The sequence below is a fragment of the Echiichthys vipera genome (genome assembly GCF_963691815.1).
Source record: "Echiichthys vipera genome assembly, chromosome: 9".
NCBI lineage: Eukaryota > Metazoa > Chordata > Actinopteri > Perciformes > Trachinidae > Echiichthys > Echiichthys vipera.
The window spans coordinates 17,692,397-17,716,663 of record NC_139834.1 but is presented as its reverse complement, the minus strand read 5'-3'; the positions used below and the strand labels follow the sequence as shown (position 1 = coordinate 17,716,663).

Genomic DNA, 24,267 nt, shown 5'->3' with positions numbered 1-24,267 from the left:
TGTGTGAAGGTCTGTTTTCCTCTAACTGTGTTCACACATGCACAATCCCCTTGGCCAACCTTAGCCTTTGTACAAATATAGCTAAATCTACACCTTGTGATTTATCACACATCATCGCAATCTCACTCTCTTTTCACCCTTGCACGTCTCCTTTTCTGTCTCCCTCTGGCCGCTTATTATCTCATATCATCTCTCCCTATAAGGACCATGACGTCACCGCAAATGGATGATTGGCAGCTCCATTAGAGGGACAGGAGAGGAATAACAGTGTGACTGTACTCCATGTTCGGACGCACACAGATGAATGAATCTGTATTCTGTATGTCCTTACATGGACCTCCAAACAAATTGAATTGCTAGACTTTGTTTTCCTCCTGCACTTTTTGTGGCCTTCTACAGTCATATCCATACTGAAGAGGTGAATAGATGACGTGAGATAAAGAGACACACAACGTAATGTTTCAAAAACTCACACACACACATAAAATATATTATTCCATCTCAGTTTGAGTCCGATAAAAATATCTCTTCTCTCTATTTCTCTCTTCAAGTGTGTACAATGTCATGGTTATCTCAATCTATTCAGGCTGTTAATTCAATACGCAAGTACAGGAATAACCGGCTCAGTGGGCTACATTATTCTATTAAACTATTAAAGAAGGTAAGGCTCAAACAAGAACATATTTTTACTATACTGACATTCAGACAGCCTGCTCTGTTAAAGATTTGATAAACATCTGAATGTGAGAATGATGAAGCAACATTTAACCATAACAAAGGAAGATTTATTGTTTTCAAGACTGCTCGTCTCACTGATGAGTATTAAACCTCAACACAAATTATGCCTTAAGACACACTCCTTCATATGCATTCCTATTACCTTAGCATGAGGCTTTTTCTTCTCTTATACTGGTCCACCTATAGCCACAATGGGCTACCTGCTGTGAGTAATAAGCCAGCTGTGGATGTCCTGCTGACCTGTCAGTACCCAGCTGTTCACAGCTCCGAGGTTTAAAAAGCTACGATTTTCATTGTGAGATGTACCAGCAATAAATGACATCCAAATGCAATACAGCAGAGGATGCATGTCATATTGTGCAGGGCATGTGAATACCTGTGATCTATTGCAGGATGTCCATCTATAGCCTCCAGCACATCCAACCCAATATCCATTCGCCTTTCGGTTGGATGAGAAGCCTCCTCTGTCATGGTATGTTGTGGATAAACAGCCCTTGGCACTTTTCCCCCTGTGCTCTAAAACAGGGCAGCTTTGATTACCAAGGGGGATAAAAGAACACTCATCAATAATGTAATAATTAAATTAATGACTTCCCCCACCTCTGTCAGATCTCCAGCCCCGAACCCCTGCACTGCTGCAATGCCCACGCTACTAGATACAGGAACAAGACAAATATGGAAACGGGAAGTCATTACTAAAACATAGGAATGTTTAACCTTTTATGAAATTTGGATTTTTGCCTGGTGCTTTGTTGTTGGTGTCATACCCTCTTGTATCAGCCTTCAGTCTCCAGAGGCCACAAACATGTCTGATATCTGCACTAGTTCCCCATGCCTGTTTTTTACAGCTATGATCTCAAACTTAGCTATGCTGAAATATGCATGCCTTGTTGCATTCGGAAAGTGTGTGCACACACCAACAAAAGTGTAATTGCTTGTAAAATGATAGGTTTGCTTTGAGCATTACATTTGAGTTGTTTTCAGCTGTTGATGATTTAGGGAAAATACTTTTTCATGATACATGTACCGGAATACTAAATGTTATTCTCCAGCCTAGAATTTGATACAGAATCGTTACTACAATGTCCGAGAAAATATATTATGTGGTGCTGTTTGGAGGTAAATGTATATTTAAAAAAGTGCCACACAGTCTGTGCAAATATTAGTTACAAGACAGACATTTCATCTCACCACCTGTCAGAGCCATTGACAGAGAGAATTTAGAAGCCATGAAAACAATTTTAAGTGACCCTCTGTCAATGCTGCTATGATGATGATGATGACGATGATGATGATGATGATGATGAAGATGATGATGATGTGTCTGTCCACAAAACATGTCTGCAACGATTTTAGATTTTAGTCATGAAAACTCTGACAACACTGCTTGTCTGTTAATAATTCATATTATTATATATATAATATTATAATAATATTAATATTGATTACTATAGTAAAATTCCCTTCTTGATTTTTGTTCTTGTCTCATAATATTCTGTATCTAATAAAACACACCACATATTAAGTCATGCACTTTAACATTGTTAAAACTATATTTTGATTTGGATTTGGATTCAGTTAAAACCACGTATAATTAACTAACCAAAACTCACTCAGATGGGTGGACAAATATTTGTCTTTGTTTCACATTTTCTGTATGAAGGAGTATTGGGCAGTCCAGTACAAATGCACAACTGCTCTTCTGACATTTAGAGACAGCTGTTGTCTCTATAATTACTTCCTAAAAAGATTAATATCTTGACAGTGACCATGTCGACTGGTCAGTGGATTAGAGGACCGAAATATATGTCCATGGATGGAGTCCACGAACCGGTGTCCTCGTCATGCTGCCAAGACGTTTTTTGTTTATTTTTTTGTTTTTATATGTGTGGGTGTGTGTGTGCGCGTGTGTGCGTGCGTGTGCGTGTGCGTGTTTGGTGAGGCAACAGCTTTCAGTAGCATCATTACCATCAAAGAGTATTCTACGCAGCCTTCTGCACAACGTGATATAATACTCCACCTACGCTCCAACTGCTGATTGGCGTTACGCAGGTATCCAGCTATTATTTATTAGCCCAAAGCGTTGACGCCTCATTTATCCTGACCGGCTCTCACTATCCGTTCCCACTTCACTCTGCACCAAGGCGCACGCAGCTAACTCTTTTACCAAACTATCTGCTCGACAGGAAACAGGTAACGAAAAATATAACTTTTAAACGCTTAATGTAGAATGAAATGATACTATTATTATTATTATTATTAATATTATTATTATTATTATTATTATTATTATTATTATTATTATTATATGTTCAACAGTTTATGTAATGAAGAAATGGATGTAAGGGTTTACCTTGCCTTTTTGGAAATGAAACACAATGGGACTGCATGGCATTATTGTCGTCGTGTTTTTTACTGTATTTGCTGGAAGATCATCAAAAACAATCCTTCACTTATTATATTAAAAACGTTTCACGAACAATAGCTCTGTAAATCTTACACCGCGCGCTTTTACGCATCAATTACGCAGCGGGTTATGCGCAACAGGTATTAGTTTCTGATATTCAAAGAGGTTTTTACCTATATGGAAACAACTTATTAAGATAGGATAACTGTTCATTTTCTCGTACAGGTGGTACTGAGAAAATGAGGAGAGGTTTGCTGCTGGTAACTCTGTTGCTCATCATGAAACTTCGATACAGCCAGTCCAGATGCGAGGAGCCCGGAACGCGCAGATCAACTTCAGATGTAGGTTTCCAGATGCGTAATGACAAGCTGAATATCTTTAACATGAACTGATGATGATTATTATTATTATTATCATTCATTTTTACTTCTCACAATTGCAGCAGACCACGAGCTTGGATAACATCAAGCGGAATATTCTGAGGAGGCATAGCGATTTGGATTATGACAGCTTTGTGGGTCTGATGGGCAGAAGAAATGCCGGTGAGTGTCTCGCTGATTACAGTAATAATAACAGTGTTGTCAAAATGTTCTCAAATACTCACTTCTATTTCACAAAGATGTCTTTCACCCTTTCGTTTTATATTTATCAGATGTAAACGCTGTACAATCACCACAGAAAAGTAAGAGCTTTGTGATTCATGTTTTCTTTAAATTCTTTGAAATCAAAATACAACACAAAGTTGAATGATTCTCGCTCTTTTTTTAGGGGAGATGCATGACATTTTTGTTGGTCTTATGGGAAGGAGAAACTCAGAGCCTGGTGAGTGTGATAAAAAACGTCAAATATCCATAGCAGCCCTGTTGGCTTCTGCAGGCATTCAGATTCAAGGTTTTCGCTGGTGTTCAAATCTTTATGGGTCTATGTCTGCTCTCACAGATAATGGTCCCTTGAGGAGAGAGTATCCAGAGAGGAGAGGCATTTTTCTCAACAAGTGCAGGCTGAGGTGAGTGCCTCTTCTTTTCTACTGAGTATGGACCATCTCCACTAATGGAAAATATAAAGTTAACACTTAACCCTACTGATAAAGCCATATGGGACGGAGGAGGTTTTGAAGATTTCGTCTATTTAAAGTCTTGGAAGTACTGCTGAATCAAATTAAATTGTGTAGATATTTCCTCTCCATTTTTCATTCCTAAAAAGTAAATCTCTTGTTGGCTTATTTTTGCAGCGTATTAAATACATTTTAATTTTGTAAAATAAAGTACGAGTGTAGGAATAATAACTATATATACACACACATTTGTATGATTTGTTTTGTTGCAGGTTTCTTCAGGGGCTGTAGACATCCATACTGAAGCAAGTCTCTCATCTGGCAACAATGACAGAAGATCACAGAGTACACAAACAATGGAATACATGTCTGATGGAAATGACTAAATGGCGCGATTCACGCTGTAAACCTGCCAGCTGGCTTATGAAAGTGACCATAAACTACACAAATTGTGTTTGTTTTATCTGAAGTCAAAACATCATTAGTAGTGACAGCCGATCCATTCCGTTTCTTTATCATGTTGTTCTTTTTCCTTCAAAAGTTCAGAATAAACATCATTTTTATACATCATTTATCTCAGTGCATTTTCCTGCAGCGGTTTGTGAGTGATTCTTCAGGCTTGACTTGAGTTCAGACAGTATTGTTCAATCCCGCCTGCTACAGTGTTTATTGTATGATTATATAAAATGACATGACAAGAGGGATTCATTAGAGTTTTGTATAATACTGTGTCCAGCAAAAACTACATTATTCTCAAAATGAAATACAGGGGGTTTCAAGTACGGACTTCTATATCAGAGCATCTCAGATCACTCAGACGGTAAAAAGAAAATACGTTTCAACAACACATGTTGCTTTTCTTACTGAAACAAACCAAATCAAAAACAAATGGATTTAGACTCTACTTACTACACTGGGTTCAAAGGGAAATCTTAAAAGGAAAAATATGTACAGACACATTGGAAAACATAAAGCAGTCATTTTAAAAATTGTGCATATTTTGCATAAAGCCCACACAAAAAATAATTGTGAATAATTAAAACTTAACTTCAGAAATGTAAAATCAGATCAGATTTAACACCAGAAAAGAGGCCATGAAGAACACACACGCATGCGCGCACGCAACTATTAAAATAGTGAATTCATAATGCTAAAATATTTCAAACATCTGCTGCTGTGTTATTAGCTCAGATCAGGTACTTGTAAAATACATTACAATCATATTAAAAATGCTGATTATGTCAAACATAATTAAGCCAAAAGTTTAACTTGGTTAAAAAAAAATTGCCACGTCATGTAGAGCTGCCACTGAATCATATTCAAATTAAAACCGCTCTCACTGCCAGTGCTGACAAATGTCATTCTGGCTGGAATTATAGTGTGACTGGATCAAGTTAGACCTGTCAGAATATAGCAAGCCCCAAATACTGTGCAAGGATATCAACCCCAGCTGAAACACAGAATCAGCGGTGCTTGCCTTGCATGACTGCAGTCCTGTTCTCAGTGAGGCGAGAGTTCAGATTATCTTTCTTTGGCTCCGTCTCTGCTTTAGTTTGGTTTGCACTAACAGAGAAGGCTGAAGTTGTGTGACTCCATCCACCGGTCACCTCCTGAACTCCTTTAAGTCCGGCCGTCAAGGATGTCTGTGAGAGTCGGCCGAGCTTCAGACTCTGGCTTAAGGATGGCCGGTAGCGTGGCCTGTAGCCGTACGCTCTCAGGTGATAGGTGTAGTACTCCAGTGTGTACATCAGCTCTGCTTCTACATAATGGAAAGACACTGCCAGGTCAGAGCAGCACTGCGGACCCTGAGGGAGGAAGGAAGGAACACACACACACACGCGCGCACACACACACACACGCACGCACGCACACACACGTTAGCTCAGAGGACTGCACAAAAACAGTCCTTAGAATACTCATTTACAACAATTTTATCTATTAAATAAAGAGAAAAACAACTTCTAATGTAAGTGAGAAATCTATAGGAACATTTTGCATGCAAACAGGATCATGAGTAAATATGGTCTCCATATTATTTCTGACCATGTCATTGCCACGAGGAGCCCTGAAATGGCCTAATAATTTGTTGCCATTACTGATAACAAGCTTTTGTAAAAACATTTTAAAATGATCTATGCTTATAGAAGAAAGCTACACGTAGCATACCTTATGTTGCATTAGTCATTAGCATAAAGGATAAAACTGATATTATTAGGTTCCATATCCAAATCCCATACCAACAAATATAAAATGTCAGATCTCACATCTGTCAGGGACTATTATCAGCCACAGATTAATAGACATGGCAGCAGCAGGGCCATGTGTGTTAGTTTGACTAAAGATAAAGTGCCAATGTTTGCCCATGTTCATCTTGGTTTAAGCTACTACCAAGTGTGACTCATTTATGTGTTTTTTACAGTTTTTGGAAAGGTCAGTGGCACAGAGCCATAACCAGCTATGGCTACAAACAAAATATTTGTTAGTGGGAACAAATCAGAGTTTTGGTCTTCTTGTTTTTGATCACAATAAGAGGAACATAGATTAAAATATAATGGTTTTCTTGTTTCCCTTTCAAAGACAGAGGACAATACAGCTCCATACACTGGCAGTTATTGTATGATAGGATCAGTAATGAACCTGTCTCATTTTAATTGCAAAGTACAATAAATTAGTTGCATAATCTGAGACAAATTGACCAATTTTCCCCTTTGTTGACAGGACATTGTCTCTGCTGTTATCATCTACTTTAAAATGAACTCATTCCTATTTAAATGCATTCATTCTATGCAGGGGTCAGGTACGGCATTCGAATGTAACAGATGATGACATTTTCATCTATTTAGTTATTATTCTTTTCATGAGAAAAATAATGCACACAACTCCCTATCAATTGGAGAATGGGTTCCTACTGTACATTTCAAAATAAAAGAATAATGGGATGTTAAAGGGGGAACACCACCTAAATTAAGAATTCCTATATGTTATTTCCATGGCCTAGAAAAGTTTGATCAATATTTGTGAACATGAGCTCCTCTCTCTCTCAAAACCAGAAAAGTTTTAAACTTGTGATGTCATCAAGTATAAAGTCCACTTTACATTTGATGGCATCACAAATTGGATTTGGGAGAGAGTTGTTCATGTTTACTCATATTTTTTTGGTCCGTCTTAGACCACAGGAATAGCGTATGACTTTTGAAATATGCGTAGCTCGCCTTTAAAGGATTTTCAACTAATAGGTTCACACCCTCAATGGCATGTCTTCCTAACCTGGTTTGCCCCTGTCTAATGAGGCTAATCCAGAGAACTATCTCTAAACCTCTTTGTGCTTTAATGGTGCCATTTTAGGCAAAGTGGATAGCTTACAGCGTAGATATAGACAAACATGCAGTAATGGGTTATACGGTATGGCGTCTTAACCAGTAGTCCACTTTTTGCCAAATTCTAAGGCATTTTGAGCACAGGTATGATGTATATTTGTTTGCTTGCTTTTCCATCACCATCAACTCATGCTGTAGTACCATTTCACAGCACTAGCTCACAAATAAAACATGTGAAGGGACTTGCCTCAACAATTGGGTAGTAACAATAGCTCCAGTACCAGAAGCTCTTGGAAAACTTGCCAGTTAGATGGTGCTCAGGTACAAAAGGGTGGAAAGTTTCTCGGTGCAAAGTATCTCTGGAGTCCCCCGCCAGAACGCCCATCTTCTCCAGACACTGACCCAGAGCCAAATCCTCAACAGGTGTGGTGTGTGAGCAAACTTTGGTCCGAAAACCTTCCACAAATCTCTTGAGGGCTTCTTTGCTAAGCACATAGCCCGCCCCTCCGCTCATGTAGCCTTGCTTTGTGTAAGGCTTGAAGCGTTTGCCAAAGTAGATGGGCTCTTCAGGGGTGTGGTTGGACAGAATCCAGCGCAGGTTGTCTAACACCACGTAGGTGTCATCATCTGCCTTTAAGAACCAATCTGCTTCATTGGCATGGTGCTCGTACACGTAATGGAAGGCTCGAATGGTCTTCCAGTAGAGTTGGTCACGGCCTTCCTTAGTGCCAAGGCCTACAGTGGGAAAGTCTGGGTCCTCCTCAGAGCTCATGAACACCACTACGTTGCAGTGACGACTCCAGGTTGCCCTGACATGGCGGGCCCTGCTCTGCAGGTTATATGGCCCCGTCATCACCCAACAAAGAACCCGCACCTTCTGGTACAACACATCTGCCACTCGGCTGTCTTCATCTAGACAGAAACAGCAAACATTACAACACATATTGTTAACTGGTGTGCAGTGAAGCGACTGTAGTTCTTTCAGGAATGCCACACTAACCTTTCACTCCTCACACATTAGCATGACTAATCTATCTATCTATCTATCTATAGCGATCCATGACTTTATTTAATCTGTAGAATACCAGTGTGAAAGAGTACAAAGCACCTGCATGGTGAGGGTGGAGCAGGTTGATGAGAGCAGCTCCTTTCTTCGTCCAGCTGGTTGGTCTCTCCGACCCCGCTGTGGCTTTTTCCTGAGCTTCTGACAGCACAGGATAGCTCCTCTCAAACCACACCTGGCGAAGGAAGAAGTAGATGCTGCAGGCTCCAAACAGGAAGCCCAGGGAGAAGGCCCCTCTGGAGCTGGAGAACTTCATGGTGAGACCGTCCCCAGCGCTGTGATGTTCCAGTTACAACATGTCTACATGGGACAACAACACACCAGGGATCTATTTGAAAACTTGAAAAATGTCTCTTCAAGAAGTCCCATGAGTATTATTGTGCTAATCATTATGTCATAAAAGGCTATAAACTCCAATGGTATTTGTGCGATGAGACATGTTTTTGTTGTGAGCATTAAAAAAGGAAAAGATGTAGGCCTAATGTGGTTTGCTTTATAATTATATTGGATGCACCTTTCAGCCTCAGACTACAACATAACTTAACCCCCCAGCCTAATCTCCCCGTTCTGCATTCACAGAGACATGTTGCCTTAAAACAAACATTTGTTATTGCCATACAGTTGGATAGGACAATCTACAAACCACAGTCTCACAAAGCTGCAAGCCTAGGGACTTGAGTTAGTGGCGTCAGTACTAAATAGTGCTGTGAACATGTACTTTAGATTTTTTGTTGAATACTGAAAACTATTTGAACCCCACATAGCAACTTACTGTAAATCTGAAAGTGTGCTCAGATAAAATGGCACTGTCACAATGTGTCCCACTAACAAATGTCTGTATGCTGCAGGATGTTTTCTAGATGACATCCTCACCACACTTCTGATCATCTATAAGGCCGGTTGATTTAACATAACACAAGTTATATAAAGACATGTGGATTCAGTTAGTCATTTTGGGAGGAGAACTTTATAGAAGTCCTTTGTGGACATGGACTTCACACTTGACACAGAGCCACCAAATTCCTCTGGTGACTATCTGTTGCCTCATGGATGGGGGTTAAAAAAAAAAAACTCAAACCTAACACAGGTGTTAACGATTAACATGACGAGAGATGTTTTTGGCACAGATATACCTTCATTATCCCGAATGAATAGAAATAGGCGACAACCCTGTCCCCTTAATCTAAGCAAGCAAGCACCAGTTTAAACCAAAAACACATGAGTGAGGCTGCTGCGACAGCGAATTAGGACCACGTGGAATCCAGATCTATGACTAAAAATGCGATGAAATGTCGTCGATATACAGCAGCTGTGTGTATATTCGCAGTCAGCAAACACATGTTTCGCATCTACATTCGTATGTATGTTTGTGTTATTTACCTCCGCTGGGGCATCAGTCATTTGTGGGACACGATATGCTTGCAGTCCCTTTAAGCAGCGAAATAGTTCCCGTTTCTGACAAAAATGGCACGAGCCTGCTACACCTGTCAATCACATCGTCACAATCATCCGATGTATCGTTTCTGGTTGAAGTCGACCGTATTTTTCGTGGCCAAATGAGATGATTAGTGAGAGGAAAGCCACTGTGCAGATTTACATTCTTCTGCATCACGGGTTAAAACTCGGAAAATACGGCCTCTCATTGGCTGGTTCACGGTGACGTATTAAAGAAACCACCTTTCACGTCCTAAAATGAATCTACGACAATTAACTGTGATCAGTTGATTTATACTACGTGTGTTTATCATTATTGAAATGTGTCATCTAAAGACGCTGAAGGATTTAGCGAAATAAACACAGGTAAAGCTATTGCTTTGTTTAATCTTGACCACTAGGTGTCACCCTAACAAAGCCTACGAAATTCTTTTTTTTAATTATTATCATCATTATTTATTTATTGCACAATCAAAAGGCATACCTCATATTCAAGATAATACAAGTTATATATAATATAAACAACCGAGTGAGTGACATCAATAACAGATAAGGAAAATAAAAATAAATCAATTACTAGACCAAGCTAAATAATAATAATAATAATAATAATAATAATAATAATAATAATAATAATAATAATAATAATAATATAGTAATAATAATAATAATAATAATAATAATAATAATAATAATAATAATAATAATAATAATAATAGAATAGTAATAATAATGATAATAATAAAACAAAAAATAAAATATATAAATTAATACTAAAATTAAATTAAATAAAAATTGTTGGGAAATAAGGTAAAAAGATATTCATACAGGCTTTTGTAATTTTACAACATTTTACATGTTTTTTTGTAAAGTTTCATCTCATTTATAAAAACATCAATATAGGAATCGTGCTTAAGTAACGGCATTCTCGCAGAAAGTATTTTTCCGAAATAGTGAGATTATTGTTGACAAATTCTACTTTTTGTCCTCCAGTTGGAGAAGCCTACGAAATTAACATCTGCACTTCTCAGACATCCTTACAGCTACAGTGGTGATCACTTGACTTTACAGTTTATTTTGTCTAATGTACATGAGGCATAAACAGTATTAACCTTGACCTGAAGCAGCTGCTGTATCTGAGCAGCTGTAGCCTAATAGCTCAAGCACTAAACACACCACATCTATCTGTATCTTAAAATTCAAAGTGGCTTTATTGGCATTACTGACATTAACATTGATAAAGCAAGTGAGAAGAAAACAAAATGTACATGCAATAAGCTAAACAGCTGACAAATCATGCTGTTGTGTTTGTACATTGTTGTATTTCACCCAGCAGCTTTGGAGGTTTTTTGTTATGCTTTCAAAAATATTGTGTAGTGTTTTTTTTTTATACATTTATCCATCTATTGCCATATATATGTCACCCCATCAATGACTTTATTTGATCTGTAGAGTACCAGTGTGAAAGAGTACAAAGCACCTGCATGGTGAGGGTGGAACAGGTTGATGATGCTCCTTTCTTCGTCCAGCTGGTTGGTCTCTCTGACCCCACTGTGGCATTTTCCTGAGCCTCCTCCTCTTCCACACCTGGCGAAGGAAGAAGTAGATGCTGCAAGCCCCAAACAGGAAGCCCAGGGAGAAGGCCCGTCTGAAGCTGGAGAACTTCATGGTGAGATTGTCCCCAACACAGTGATGTTCCAGTTACAACATGTCTCAAGAATCATAATGAGCTCTTTTGGTATGCGCAGCCTACACAAAATTAATTCTCAATCAGGTTTTAACCTGCTACTTGTGCACACACCCAAGAACAGCCTAGGAATAAATTAAAAGAGGGTAGAAAAGGATATATGTTAAATAAAACCTACATACAAGTAGGTGTTAAATAGGCATATCTAGTTGTACATATACTGTATATAAACGGTATATACATAGTATGGGTTGCTGTAAACTGAAAATAAATCCAAATAGTGCAGAGTAATACATATTGAGAGGACTTGAGTAATAGCCTAGGATACCTTATATACATAAAGTGGATGGTTATGTATAGTTTGTCAAGGCAGTTTGGATTTATAGTTACAGTTTTTGTTATAGTTACAGTTAATCAACCTGGAACACAAGTCAAGCTCAAGGTATATCAACAGTCACATAAAGACATGATTAATAATTATTGAGTCCATAATAAAACAGAAGTGAGTGGAAAATAAACTACAAAACAACCCAATGATAGACAGACAGGACAAATGGCACTTATCACCTCAATACCAACAATAAGATACACAAAAAAGACACTGCTGACACAAATTATGAAAGTTGAAGTAGAGAACACAATAATGCAAGGAACAAGTTTAGTAAGTTTAACTTCCTGTAGCTGAAGTAACAAAAACTTGGGCAGTGTCATTTTTAAAACGTCATGGTAGGAATTACTATGGAAGGGGCCTTTGACATTACTTGATATAAGAGAAAAACAGATAAATGTAATAAATAAATAAATAAATAAATAAATACATAAAATAAAATAAAATAAAATAAAATAAAATAAAATAAAATAAAATAAAGTTATAAAAACAACGAGGGGGGGGGGGCTTTAGACTTGTAGCCTACACTTTTTGGAGCCTCTTTTAAGCACTTAAACACTTCTAAACTGTCAAAGGGTATATCACTTTCCAAACAGACCCAGGACAAGCATGAAAACAAACAAACAAAAGGATGTTTTAATTCGCACTGCTTCCAAACAGATTTTGTAGTGCAATGTAAGTCTAATGCACTGATTGATAGGATAAACACCCGGGATAATCTATCGAGTCATGTCCCTCGCGGGGATGTTGGACGCGATTGGTTTTCTATGCCATCAGTGAAAAGCACTACTTTGTTTAGTTGCACAGGCGCGATGCGAGAGGAGTGGCTCCCAGCACGCTCACCGAACCCAGAACCCACATGAACACGCCTGCGGCAGCTGTCACGCGACAGTTTCCAAATTTTGAACAGAAGTTGTTTTGAAGGCTTTGGAAATATTTATCCCACGGACACAGCAACAGTAAGAAATATCTCCATCTCTCGTTTTTCTGGCTTTTTGAACTAAAAGTATATAGCATTGAAATACTGGCTTCAACGCCTTTTCTGGATATTCTTGACTGAATTGGTTCTCGGTTATAAAAAACCGAAGGGCTTCATGTGTTTAAAATATAGATACATTTACAATCATACTATAATATGGGTTCTTTGACTTTTATTAAATAGCTAAAGTGTAGTGTTTCCTCAGGCTACGGGAAGCCAGTGGGTTTACAAAGTAGTTTGACACAGTCAGCTATTTAGTTAAAATAGGCTAAACAACAAAAGTAACATTCATGCATGCACGTTTATTTCTCCAACTCATACCTACCTGTTGTAACATCAGAAGTGGCCTAATAACGATAAACTGCGATGTAGTCAGTTGTGTTGCCTAACTATTAAGTCTGTTTCTGTGGTTGCCTAATGCAATAAGCAAAACCTGTTTGGGTAGTCTACTAGAGAGAGACTAGACTAGACTTCTAAAAAGGCATACTCATGATGAATGTTATTGAATCAGTATCATAAACATAACAATAGATTTAAAGTGTTTATTGTCATTTGCAAAGAAACATGCTTCCCTAAGCAATGGAATTTTTCATTTGCTGTCCATAACATAAAACATATAACATTTTTTAATGCAACAATGTCTAACAAACTCTTTCTACGTCATTATTCAACTATGGTCCATTTTGGTCTGCAAGCTTTTGGGAAATCTAGCACATATTTAGAACGATTTCTTGATATATTTTATTTCTCCATCCTGTAAAGAAACACTCCCTGATGTTGATAGAGCAGAAGTAAAGTGTGCGTGTGGCTCTGTTAAACACGGATAGTCAATAGTGTTAAGCATATCAAACCTTGTGGTGAGCTACTTAAAGACTTTTCATAAAGCCTTCTTTTTAGGACTGGAAGTGTGAGCTAGGCTGAAGGTGGTTTCCTGGAGCAGAGGTGAGTGTGGAAGGGAGTCGACCATGGAGGCACGGGAAGTAGAAGGACAAGGTGCACTGGCTGGAGTTAGGCCAGGTTTATCTGCCAGCACAGAGAAACACATAGAAGATACAGGTGCACTGACGAAACAGTAGCTATTAATTGACTAGAAATGTGACTGAATAGAGATTTCAATTGGGCGACGTGGTAGAGTCTGAACTTGGCTTCGTCAGCATCCGCAGGCTTCGTTGGAAACACTGTTGACCACAGTACCAGCACCACATCCTTACACCTCATTGAGCTCTCATATGCTACACAACCAAAAGTGCACTACATTGGCAGCATGCTAAACGAATATGATACAGTTTTAGATATAAATATCCAAATGAGGCTAAAATTCAGGTATAATTTGGTAGTTTAGTGATATTTAAAGTTGTAGTATGTAAGATTTTCATCTAGTTAAATATCTTTTAAGTTGCTATCTATCAAATAGTGAGTTAAAACAATGGTCATTGAGCATATGACTCACTAAAGAAAGCACTTGAATTTGCTGCTTTGCTGAGAAATATGATCCTAGTGTCTGTCTGTTGGCTTTCTCGCTCAAAATCAAATGCGCCGCACAGTTAGTGATGCTTTTTTTTGTCGCCTATCAGTGTGGAGGATGTGAAGGCATCACGCCACATTGCGCTGGTGAGCGATGCCAATCTACTGATGTCATACAGTCGTCACTGTTCGGTTTCGAAAGGAACGCGCCTAAAATGATATCTTACAGCCAAAGCTACAGCTAGAAACAAAGTATTTCAGTTCTTAGGGATTACAACTTTAAGGTCTTATTTTGTACAAATAATGCAATCCTGTTAACTTCAAATGAGCTGAAGCATCTGCTGGTATATAATTGTGTTGCTCTGACAACAACTCTTGATCAAATTGAAGCAAAATCTAATCTAGGCTTACGATGCCTATATGTATACCATTTTGACATTTCCTCTTCACTCTAGATGCGTGCTACCTGTAAGAAGTGTCTTGGACTAATTTTGGTCAGTGGACTACTGCTAGCCCTGTTTAATGCTTGGAACACTGGTACCAGCTCAAGAGTTGACTTACGGCCACAACAGGACGGTCTAATAAAGAAACTCCTCCAAGCGAAAATTCAAGACATCATCAGTGGCTATCATGACATTTCCTACCATATAAAGGATGATGTTGCAAGGTTTGTACAATTCGGCTCTGATGTCTCTTTTTTATCCTTGTCAACACACTCAGTGCTATTTTTTTTTTCTTCTGACAGTCATTTGGCTCAAAATACATGTGTGTGTCTGGCTGATGAGGAGACTTTCCACTTGCCATTCTCCAATCAGCTGTTCCCACGTGTGTGGGCCCACAGCATTGATCTTGCGTTCTTAGAGTCCCATCCTGACCCAGAGGGTGTGAGGCGTCACCGAGCTCGGGAGTACAGCAGCTTTCAGAAGAGGTAAAGTTCAATTACTGACACACATGTCTATCAGTGAACACACCCTTATGTACTCTGGAACTGTCTTAGGTACAGCATAGGTAAGTACATTAATTTTTTCCTAGGGGTGTGACAAGACACTCAGCTCACAATATATGGTGCATGATACACAAAATTGGGTTTACGAGACGAGATTTTAACACCATTTTTAACTTTCAGTGTTTTCTTTACAAGTGGGGTTGATTTTAGCAGATAGTGCTTCAGGTGTCTTTGCATAGTGTTTGTGTTTGCCGCAGTGTATGTCAGCACTATCTTCTCACAGTGCTTACATGCTGTTGTGTTTTGTCTGTCACTCCATTGCCGTTGAAACTGATACGTGACAGGATGACTCAAAGTTCTTTCCAAACAGAGGGGCTTCATTACTAAACTTTGTGGTAAAATACCTTTAGTTTCCCAACACGGTTTAGTCATGAAAGACCTCTGTTTGGAAAGAACTTTGAGTCATGCTTTCATGTGTCGGTTGACAACCAACCTACCACACAGTTAACATTTCAATGCACTGACATTGCAGTCTATTTAAGGCCTTGCTCACACTCTGGCTGTATACACTGACTCATTTAGCTCTGTCCTTAACTCCACTTTCCACCTACTTTAGCTTCTGCTTACACCCTCTGTGGTCTACATTTGTTGGTTAATTTGCACTAATTTGCAATGAACTTTGCATGGTATTTATCAAGCGGATGCAGTGCATTCACTTAAGTAACCTGCCAGCTTCAAACCAGAGCTCCAAATTCAAGGTAGAGGAATCAAATTTAACCAGAAATTTATATCTGTTTTCATCACCGTCGCCGTTGCACCCACCCTGGTCGATTGTATCTGCCATTTGCTGGTTGCCAGACTGATGATGGTCAGTTCAAATTTAAACATATCACCCCAACTATTGCTTTCCTCTCTAATACTGTATATTCTGTATCTAAAGGTCCTACAACCCTGCAGATGTTTTAATTTTAGCTGAGGCCAACAGTCCTCTTCAGTATCCTACCCAGGGTGTGGAGGTGCGACCCCTCAAAACGATCATCATTCCTGGTAACAGCGAATCTAACACGATACTACATATGATATCAAAGCTTAAATGTTACATCGTTACCTACTTTTGGTGCTGCATTTGCTATTTAACACTGTTAAAATGCTTAACCATCCTCCCATCTTGATATCTCAATTAATAATTGCTTTTTTTCTATAGGTTTGGGTCTTAAAGGAAAACCAGGCTCAAACCATACGGTAATTTCTTCATTTTGTAGTTTTCATTGTGGTTGACATAACCACTTTTCCCTCTTTTTAAATCTTGAACTCACCATGCAATTGGTGTAACAGGTATATTTGTCAGCATCATTGGGGGTGTTTGATGTTGCTGCTACAGTGGATGGAGTCTCTATTAAAGGAGAGGGAGAAAAGCACATGCGACTGTCAAGTCCTCTTCTCTCTGGTCTGAACAGGCAGCTGCAGTTTGTCACCTATACAAACACTATTTTCCACCCCAAAACAGCAGATACAGGTAAAGTTGTCATGTCATGTCACTGTCTTCATGCTAAAATAATGTTATGTTTACTTATTTAACCACCCTTTCAAACTAATGCTCAGTGGTAGCACAGCAGTTTGAATCCACCAGTGGGTTAAGGGGTTTATTGTTTAACCCTTAACCCAATGTGAAATATATTACATTCAATCTCATGATTATTGTCAGATGGTTAATGTATAACCGTGCATACCTGCCTAAAGAAGTGACGAAGGACTGCAGATCATAGGCCGCTGCAACTTGGCATGACAGTTAACAATGACAGAAATATGCAAAGGTTTTATCTCGTTATCACTTTGTTCTGCAGTTCAGTTTGCAAATGAAGATCACCATTCCTTTTTCACCATTAAAGTTGGACATGGAACCACACCTAGACTTTACAACTCTGGATATCAAAGAGGTTTGTGAGCAGTTTTATCATTAGTATCAATCATATTTGAAGCAAAGTGTTTGAATGCCACATTAGAATGTTTATGTTTTTTTTTTCTACCAATAGAGTACAATATTAGCGCTCTTATTACCATCACCACCAAGACCTTTCTACGCTATGACAAACTTAAAGACCTTATTGACAGCATACGGCAATATTATCCCACCGTCACCATCGTGATAGCAGATGATAATGAACACCCTCAGCCAGTGACCGGGCCTCACATTGAGCATTACATCATGCCTTTTGGAAAGGTAAAGAGGTGTTACTATGTCATGCATTTATTTTTAACCAGCGCTGTTTATACATTATGCGTTGATCAAACTTCATCTACTGTGTACAGGGTTGGTTTGCTGGAAGAAACCTAGCAGTGTCTCAAGTGACCACCAAGTATGTGCTCTGGGTGGATGATGATTTCATCTTCACTGCAAACACCAAGTTGGAGAAGATGGTGGATATCTTAGAAAAGACCACTCTGGATTTGGTGAGTTGCATTCCCAGTGACAGTATTTTTTTTTTGTTATTTTTGTTATCTGCTGCCTTGATAGTGACAGCATATTATTGCGGTATAAATACTCTGCTAACTTAAAAGTGCACAATTATTAAGCTCCCTCACCTCTCCTTCGTACCACCTGTCTACACAAATGCAGGTGAAAAGCATTTATGTATTTGGATAAAGTTCCAAACAGCATTGCTTAGATATGATCTTGTTGCACTACAAAACGCTTGGCGCTGATAGCATTATATTCAAAATGCATCAAGGCTCTTATGCAGTCGCAGAGTTAACATCTCCCCAGTCCTGGCTTAACTTCAATGGCGACCAGTGCAATACCAGAATCAGAAAGACTTTAATAATCCCAGGGGGAAATTGTTTTCGTTGCAAACTCCAGCTATACAAACAACATATTTAACAACAACAATATTATACAAAAAACATAGATTTTTAACAGAAATATAAAACCGTATATGTATAAAATATCAAATTTACAATAGTAATATATACAGATCAAAAGTACTGTAATATTGTGCAAAGTATCGTAAAAAAAGAACAGATTGTTTATTACAGAGAGGGGATGACAGACTCACCAAGGGATGTGTTGTATAGTTTAATGACCACAGGCAGGAAAGATTTCCTGTGGCGCTCTGTGGTGAATCTGGGTGCGAGGAGTCTTCTGCTGAAGGTGCTCCTCTGCTGGGCCAGTGTGTAGCAGAGAGGGTGTACTGCATTCATTCTCTCCCTCACACACACACACACCAAGGTTTTCTCTTTATGAATGCAAGTGCCTTTACATTATCTTTAAATTCCATCTTAGAAGCCAGTTCAGAAGCAAGTATTTTCTGCTACTGCTTATTTGTATAGGTAAAATAGCTTGTCATAAATACTGTTGAGCAACTTCAAGGGTGTGGGGGATCCTGGTAATGTGTGTCCTGTTCAGATGAAGCCTTTGTCAATTTGCAGGAAGTTGTGCAGTGCAAATAATAATTTCCACATCATTTTTACAGACTGTGTTGTAAGGATGAACAACGTCCTTCTTTCTTTCTTTCTAAGTTACACTGTCTGTGTCTTCATGACTTCAGGTTGGCGGTGCAGTGAGAGAGGTGACAGGTTACACTGCAACATACCGGCATACCATCTCATTGGAAGAAGGGGGAGAGGAGGGCGACTGTTTACACATCCGAAATGGCTTCCACCATGTCATCGAGGGATTCCCCAACTGTGTGGTAGCTGATGCCGTCATCAACTTCTTCTTGGGGAGAACAGACAAGGTGCAGCAGGTGGGCTTTAACCCCCGCCTGGCACGGCATGGTCATCTAGGTGAGTCCATCTCATAACATGTGTAATCAATGAGCTATGTTCTCAATGCAGTAAAGCTGTGATAATACTGTTGATTATAATTGATTCAGATTGGAAAGATGTTAAAGAGACGAACCCAGGTTTAATTCAAGCAAGGATTGTTTCAAACTAAACTGTCTTTTTGCACTGCAGAATTTTTCATTGACGGTCTGGGCTCCCTCCATATTGGCTCCTGCAGTGATGTTATTGTAAGCCACGCATCAAAGATCAAACTACCCTGGAGTAAAACAGACTCACAAAAGAGCTATGATAAATTCCGCTATTCATCTTCGAGGGCGAATAATGACATTCATAAGGAAGTCTTCTACTTCAAAAACCGCTTCAAGTGCATGACCAGTAACTGAAACTCTGTTTTTGTTGTTTTATTTTACAGTTTGTTTACTACCTTAGCACTTGCTGTTACACAGATTGTGTGGACAAATGATGTTTGTTCTGTGAACAGATTATGGATTACAGATTATGCATTTTAGAAAGGCCCTGCTACACCTACTATATGTTCAGAATATTATTCTATTAACATGTTAAAGTTTGGCATTAGCCTGTTCAGGACCCCTTGGCGTTACTTAAGGAAGGTTAGGTAAGAAAGTTATCTCATGTAGCCTATGTAATCAACTTGGTTTCACATAGGACACAAACACTCTGTTTGTTTGACTCATTTACCACCCCAACTTTCCTCTTTAAAGTTAGAATCTGTAACATTTTCATCTAGTGAATTGTCTGACTGATCATATGACCCACTAATAAAAGCACTTGTACTTGCCTTTTTGCTAAATACTCCAATCTATGTGTCTTACAGCACCGCTAAGAATTAGAGTAAGGCCATACAGTATGTAAATGATAAACAAATTCTTTATAGTGCCAAATCATAACAAGACACAAAAGTTACTTCAAGAAGGTCTAGACCACACTCTGACTCACTCATGCTTTACAGAGACCCAACACAGCATTACCTCCACAGAATGAACTCAAAGTATCATGTTTGGTTGTGGATGCATTTTGTTTTAAATGTGCTGTGTTAAAAAGATGATGTACACAATGATTTGAATATAGAAAAATGCTGTAAAGGTTCAACTGGAGTTCACTAATACAGCCTAGTATGACGTTATCTAGATGGTTCCCAACCTTTGTAACCCATAAACGTACCTTTTCAATAGATGGGATGTTTTCCTGGAGTTGTTAATTAGTAATAAGAAGTAGGAAGTTCAGCTTTCAGACAAGACATCATTAGCGATCCAGTAGTCGTTGATGTTAAGGCTGAGTCTTTTTTTTCCCCAGCACACTTAAAGGTTGCATTCAAGTGTAAGGTGTCTCTGTGCTGTCAGCCTATCAAGTTGCAGCCATTTTGTTGTAAGGATTTTCCTCCTAAACACAAATCTGTGAATGCATTTTAGATTTTCTGCCCCCCCTGGATTAATTTTTTTTTTTATTGCCAAATGGTGGGAGTGGATAAAGGGCTTGTCTGGCTGGCTCGCTGTTTGAAAATGACTTTATCAGCTAACATTACACAGCAAGCATTGCAGATCCATGCAGTGTAGCTAAATTACATTTAGATGGCTAATGTTAGTTTGCTTGTTAATGTTAGCTCACTAAAACCTTAACTGTTGCGTCCCATCTTGAATCTTCCGTCAGTTCCTTCGTGGCATTGGCTGATGGAGTAATTCGCAAACAGCAAGTTAGTGTTTTTGTAAATATTGTAATTCATTTCAATTCATGATGCTGGTCAATTAGGATGATACTCACTGCTTTGGCTGATACTCACTTGCAACTATGCTGTGTGCAGATTGTGACTGAAGTTCACTTAATGGCCTCAGGTGTCACTAATAAGAGTTTTCTGAAAGTTACACAAAGAACCTTTAAAGCTGTTGAATGTAAAATAAATAATGAATCTGTAAAATAAAATCAAACCCCACCAACACCTTATAATGAAACAGAGGATAATAGAAAGTCCCATCACAGTTTCATCTGTACTCCTTGTTGCATATGTATATACTTAGATATTATAGCCTATTCTTTTTTTAAGCAATTGTTTTACGAAAAATTGTTTGTCTTGAAAAATGACTTATATATATATATTTTTATATATATATATATATATTTTTATATATATATATATATATATATATATATATATATATATATATATATAGATAAGATGTGAAAATCAAGTGTTATTTGGTCAGTGAATGTGTGTAATTTTCAAATACCAAAATGTGATGTGATCGTGATCAAATCAAATCTTTACATTGTTATATTTTGTTAAAACAGTGCTATATTGGTTCCTTTTACCTAAATAAAGGGGCAGACACATCTGAAAATGAGCTCACAAACAAACTTTGAATAAGCCTCTATATTTGCAGCTTTGTGATATGAAACATGTTGCACTGACAACAACATATATTTTATGCCACTCAAAGGTCCGGACTATTTAATAATCAAATCCAAACTCTGCTAGCCATATATTCATCATGATTTATTACTCAGGTGACATTTATATGAATATATCGTGACAGAGACTGTATTTGTGCACTGGGCTGTGAAAGTCTTAAAAATGACAAATGGTGTAAGCATTCTATTGCTGTGCAAATGAAGTTATAAAGATTGTAAAGTGAGTCTCCCACAGTTGTACAACTGAGAGACGGACCTGGGCCTTGGTAGTTTATTGGACCAATAAGTGTCAGCACAGACTGCAGCAAACGCACTTGTAATCTTTGGTCAAAGTCCAACACACAGAAAGTCATTGTATTGTCACTTAGCTAAATACAGGGGTGTTCAGTGGCAGAGGTCAGAGTGCAAGTCACAAGATTTCACAGTAAATGGTTGGACTGTCCATCTTAAAAAATGAATAACTTTAAGGAAATAAATATTTCAAACCTTCAGCTGTATCAGATTGCACATCTTATAACACAAGGTTGATTTTCATTATGTTATGAGTTGAAACAGCCCCAATTCCCCAGTGACTGAATGTTGTGTGGTCACCACCTGTAGACCACTTCCCTGGTTGATTTTAAAATAAATAGTTTTGCTCTTTTAACCTGTGGTCCTGTGTTGGTTTTTACTTCAATGTGTCTTTCAACTGGTCCAATCTGTAAGAACCTTTTTCACTTTTACTATTATCAGCGTAGTGTGACAATAATACTAAGGACTATAAAAGCCAAAACTACTATCCTCTCTTCATTGGCCTTGAAAGGGTAAGTTTCATTAGAGGTGATACCCAAAGTATTTCCCCTAAAGTAAAATGCATTACATTGAAAGGTTCAAGCATCATTTTGGTAGTTGGTAAACATAACTTCATTGTCTATCACATAGTGACAACATTTTTTTTCCTTCAGTTAGTGGCTCAAATAACGATAAGACTCACATAAGATCACACAGACAGATCATTAATACAGTAAAAGCATTTACCGGTATGTAAAACAACACTGCATTAAAAAGTAGTGTCTATTTGACCTTGTTTAAAGTGTATGTTGCGGTGAGAATAAGAATCAAGGGTATTTTCTGTCAGCCATATACACACTGAAATTAAATGGTGTTTCTCTAGAGCCACGGTGCTACAAACAACATGCTAGATATAACAAACTGAAAAGAGGAGTTGTCGTAATTTCTCCTTTTAGTCGAAGATATTCTGAAGCTGCTACCTGAAGGAAATGATGAAGGGGATGTGAGGAGTCCATAGTGATGCAAACTGCTTTCCTTTCTATTGCATGACTAAAGTGGTGCCAGGGATTTTAGCTGCTTGGTTTATGATTCTGTTGAGTTTTGTCTTTCTTTTTACAGTGAGAAAGTTGTACCAGGATACAGTGTTAAATGTGAGGACTGATTCAATGTGTGACCGTTATACTGTTGTTAAAATGTCCTGTCTGTTCATCTTTTGATGTTTGTATTCTGATGCATGCTACATCAATTGAATGATTGTATGCCTGTTCTCTATACTGGATTGTATTTTGTTGGAGTTACTGAGTCTGGGTCTGTTTCTGTCCCTTCATTTGCCTCTGAGTACTCATACCAAACCCTCAAGGGATTTTATGTAAACAATGTTTGCACTCCGAAGAAGGCACTAGTGCACCAGTGATGACATTTTCATAATATGTAAAACTAGATGTGGCTCTGTGGCAGGTTTCAGGTTGTTAGCAGTCCCGGTAATGGGAAACATTCCCCATCTAAACTGGTTTTGTTAACTGAGGCCCAAAGTAGTGAAATAATCTGTCACGAAGAAAGAAGCTAATATCAGAAAAAAGTCCAACAAACGTGTACAGATTTGTAACAGAACATTTTTTTGTTTTTCTTCTGGCCTCTCCCATTATTCTACTTGTGGTTAGAGGTCTGACCCATACCTCACAAAATGAGTTAATTATATACTTAGGTACTTTTGCTCAAGGGGGATTTTGAATGCAGGATATTTTTTCTTGTAATTGTTTATTTTACATTGTGTTGGTTGTTTTTTTACTGTTACCTCAGATCTGATAGTATTTAATATTTATAGGAGCAACAGATATTAAAATGTCCGTTTGCTGGTGTGCTGTATGCATGCTGGCATTTGTTTCAAACAAAAGTAAATAAAGAAGGTAATATACTTCCTGTTTGAATATGGTGACAACTGACTCTGTCACTAGAAAGTCACGTGACCGTCCATTATAAAGAACCTGTTAAGAGATTGTAGTTACAACATTTCACCACAAGATGGAAACAAAAGATCAGAAAAAATGCCACACAAGTTGAACTATTCTCTGCTTTGTCAGAAGAAACGACATTCAACATCATTATTATCATTAGTAGTAGTATCATTAGTATCAGTAGTGGTAGTATCACGTCATACTAATTATGAGCACTCTTAGTTGGATTGGAGTGTCTGTGTTTTCAGTACATTTCAACCCTAGCTGCTTTTTTCTAAACAAATTGCATTAATTAGACATAATATAAATTACTTGTTGTTTTATCCTTTCGTAAAAAATATTCAAGTGTATTCCACAG

General features: G+C 38.2%; 3 protein-coding genes across 3 annotated transcripts; 2 read left to right on the top strand and 1 right to left on the bottom strand.

The window, feature by feature from the left end:
* The first annotated feature begins 2,850 nt into the window (after positions 1 to 2,850).
* tac3a (tachykinin precursor 3a) lies at positions 2,851 to 4,542 on the top strand. The gene is made up of 7 exons (XM_083920636.1): positions 2,851 to 2,931; positions 3,371 to 3,486; positions 3,588 to 3,687; positions 3,798 to 3,827; positions 3,914 to 3,967; positions 4,085 to 4,151; positions 4,472 to 4,542. The coding sequence occupies exons 2-7, from the start codon at positions 3,385 to 3,387 to the stop codon at positions 4,488 to 4,490; spliced, it is 372 nt and encodes a 123-aa protein (XP_083776762.1). The 5' UTR covers positions 2,851 to 2,931; positions 3,371 to 3,384; the 3' UTR covers positions 4,491 to 4,542.
* Positions 4,543 to 5,662: 1,120 nt separating this feature from the next.
* c1galt1la (core 1 synthase, glycoprotein-N-acetylgalactosamine 3-beta-galactosyltransferase 1, like a) lies at positions 5,663 to 10,082 on the bottom strand (the record flags this gene model as incomplete). The annotated part of the gene is made up of 4 exons (XM_083920531.1): positions 9,960 to 10,082; positions 8,625 to 8,879; positions 7,764 to 8,428; positions 5,663 to 6,004 (listed from the first exon to the last, which is right to left on the bottom strand). The coding sequence occupies exons 2-4, from the start codon at positions 8,833 to 8,835 to the stop codon at positions 5,663 to 5,665; spliced, it is 1,218 nt and encodes a 405-aa protein (XP_083776657.1). The 5' UTR covers positions 8,836 to 8,879; positions 9,960 to 10,082.
* Positions 10,083 to 12,951: 2,869 nt separating this feature from the next.
* b4galnt1a (beta-1,4-N-acetyl-galactosaminyl transferase 1a) lies at positions 12,952 to 21,298 on the top strand. The gene is made up of 11 exons (XM_083920582.1): positions 12,952 to 13,047; positions 14,987 to 15,198; positions 15,277 to 15,459; positions 16,418 to 16,524; positions 16,682 to 16,719; positions 16,813 to 16,993; positions 17,322 to 17,414; positions 17,511 to 17,698; positions 17,788 to 17,928; positions 19,023 to 19,260; positions 19,432 to 21,298. Exons 2-11 carry the CDS (start codon positions 14,987 to 14,989, stop codon positions 19,641 to 19,643), a joined length of 1,593 nt encoding a protein of 530 aa, XP_083776708.1. The 5' UTR covers positions 12,952 to 13,047; the 3' UTR covers positions 19,644 to 21,298.
* Positions 21,299 to 24,267: the final 2,969 nt, after the last annotated feature.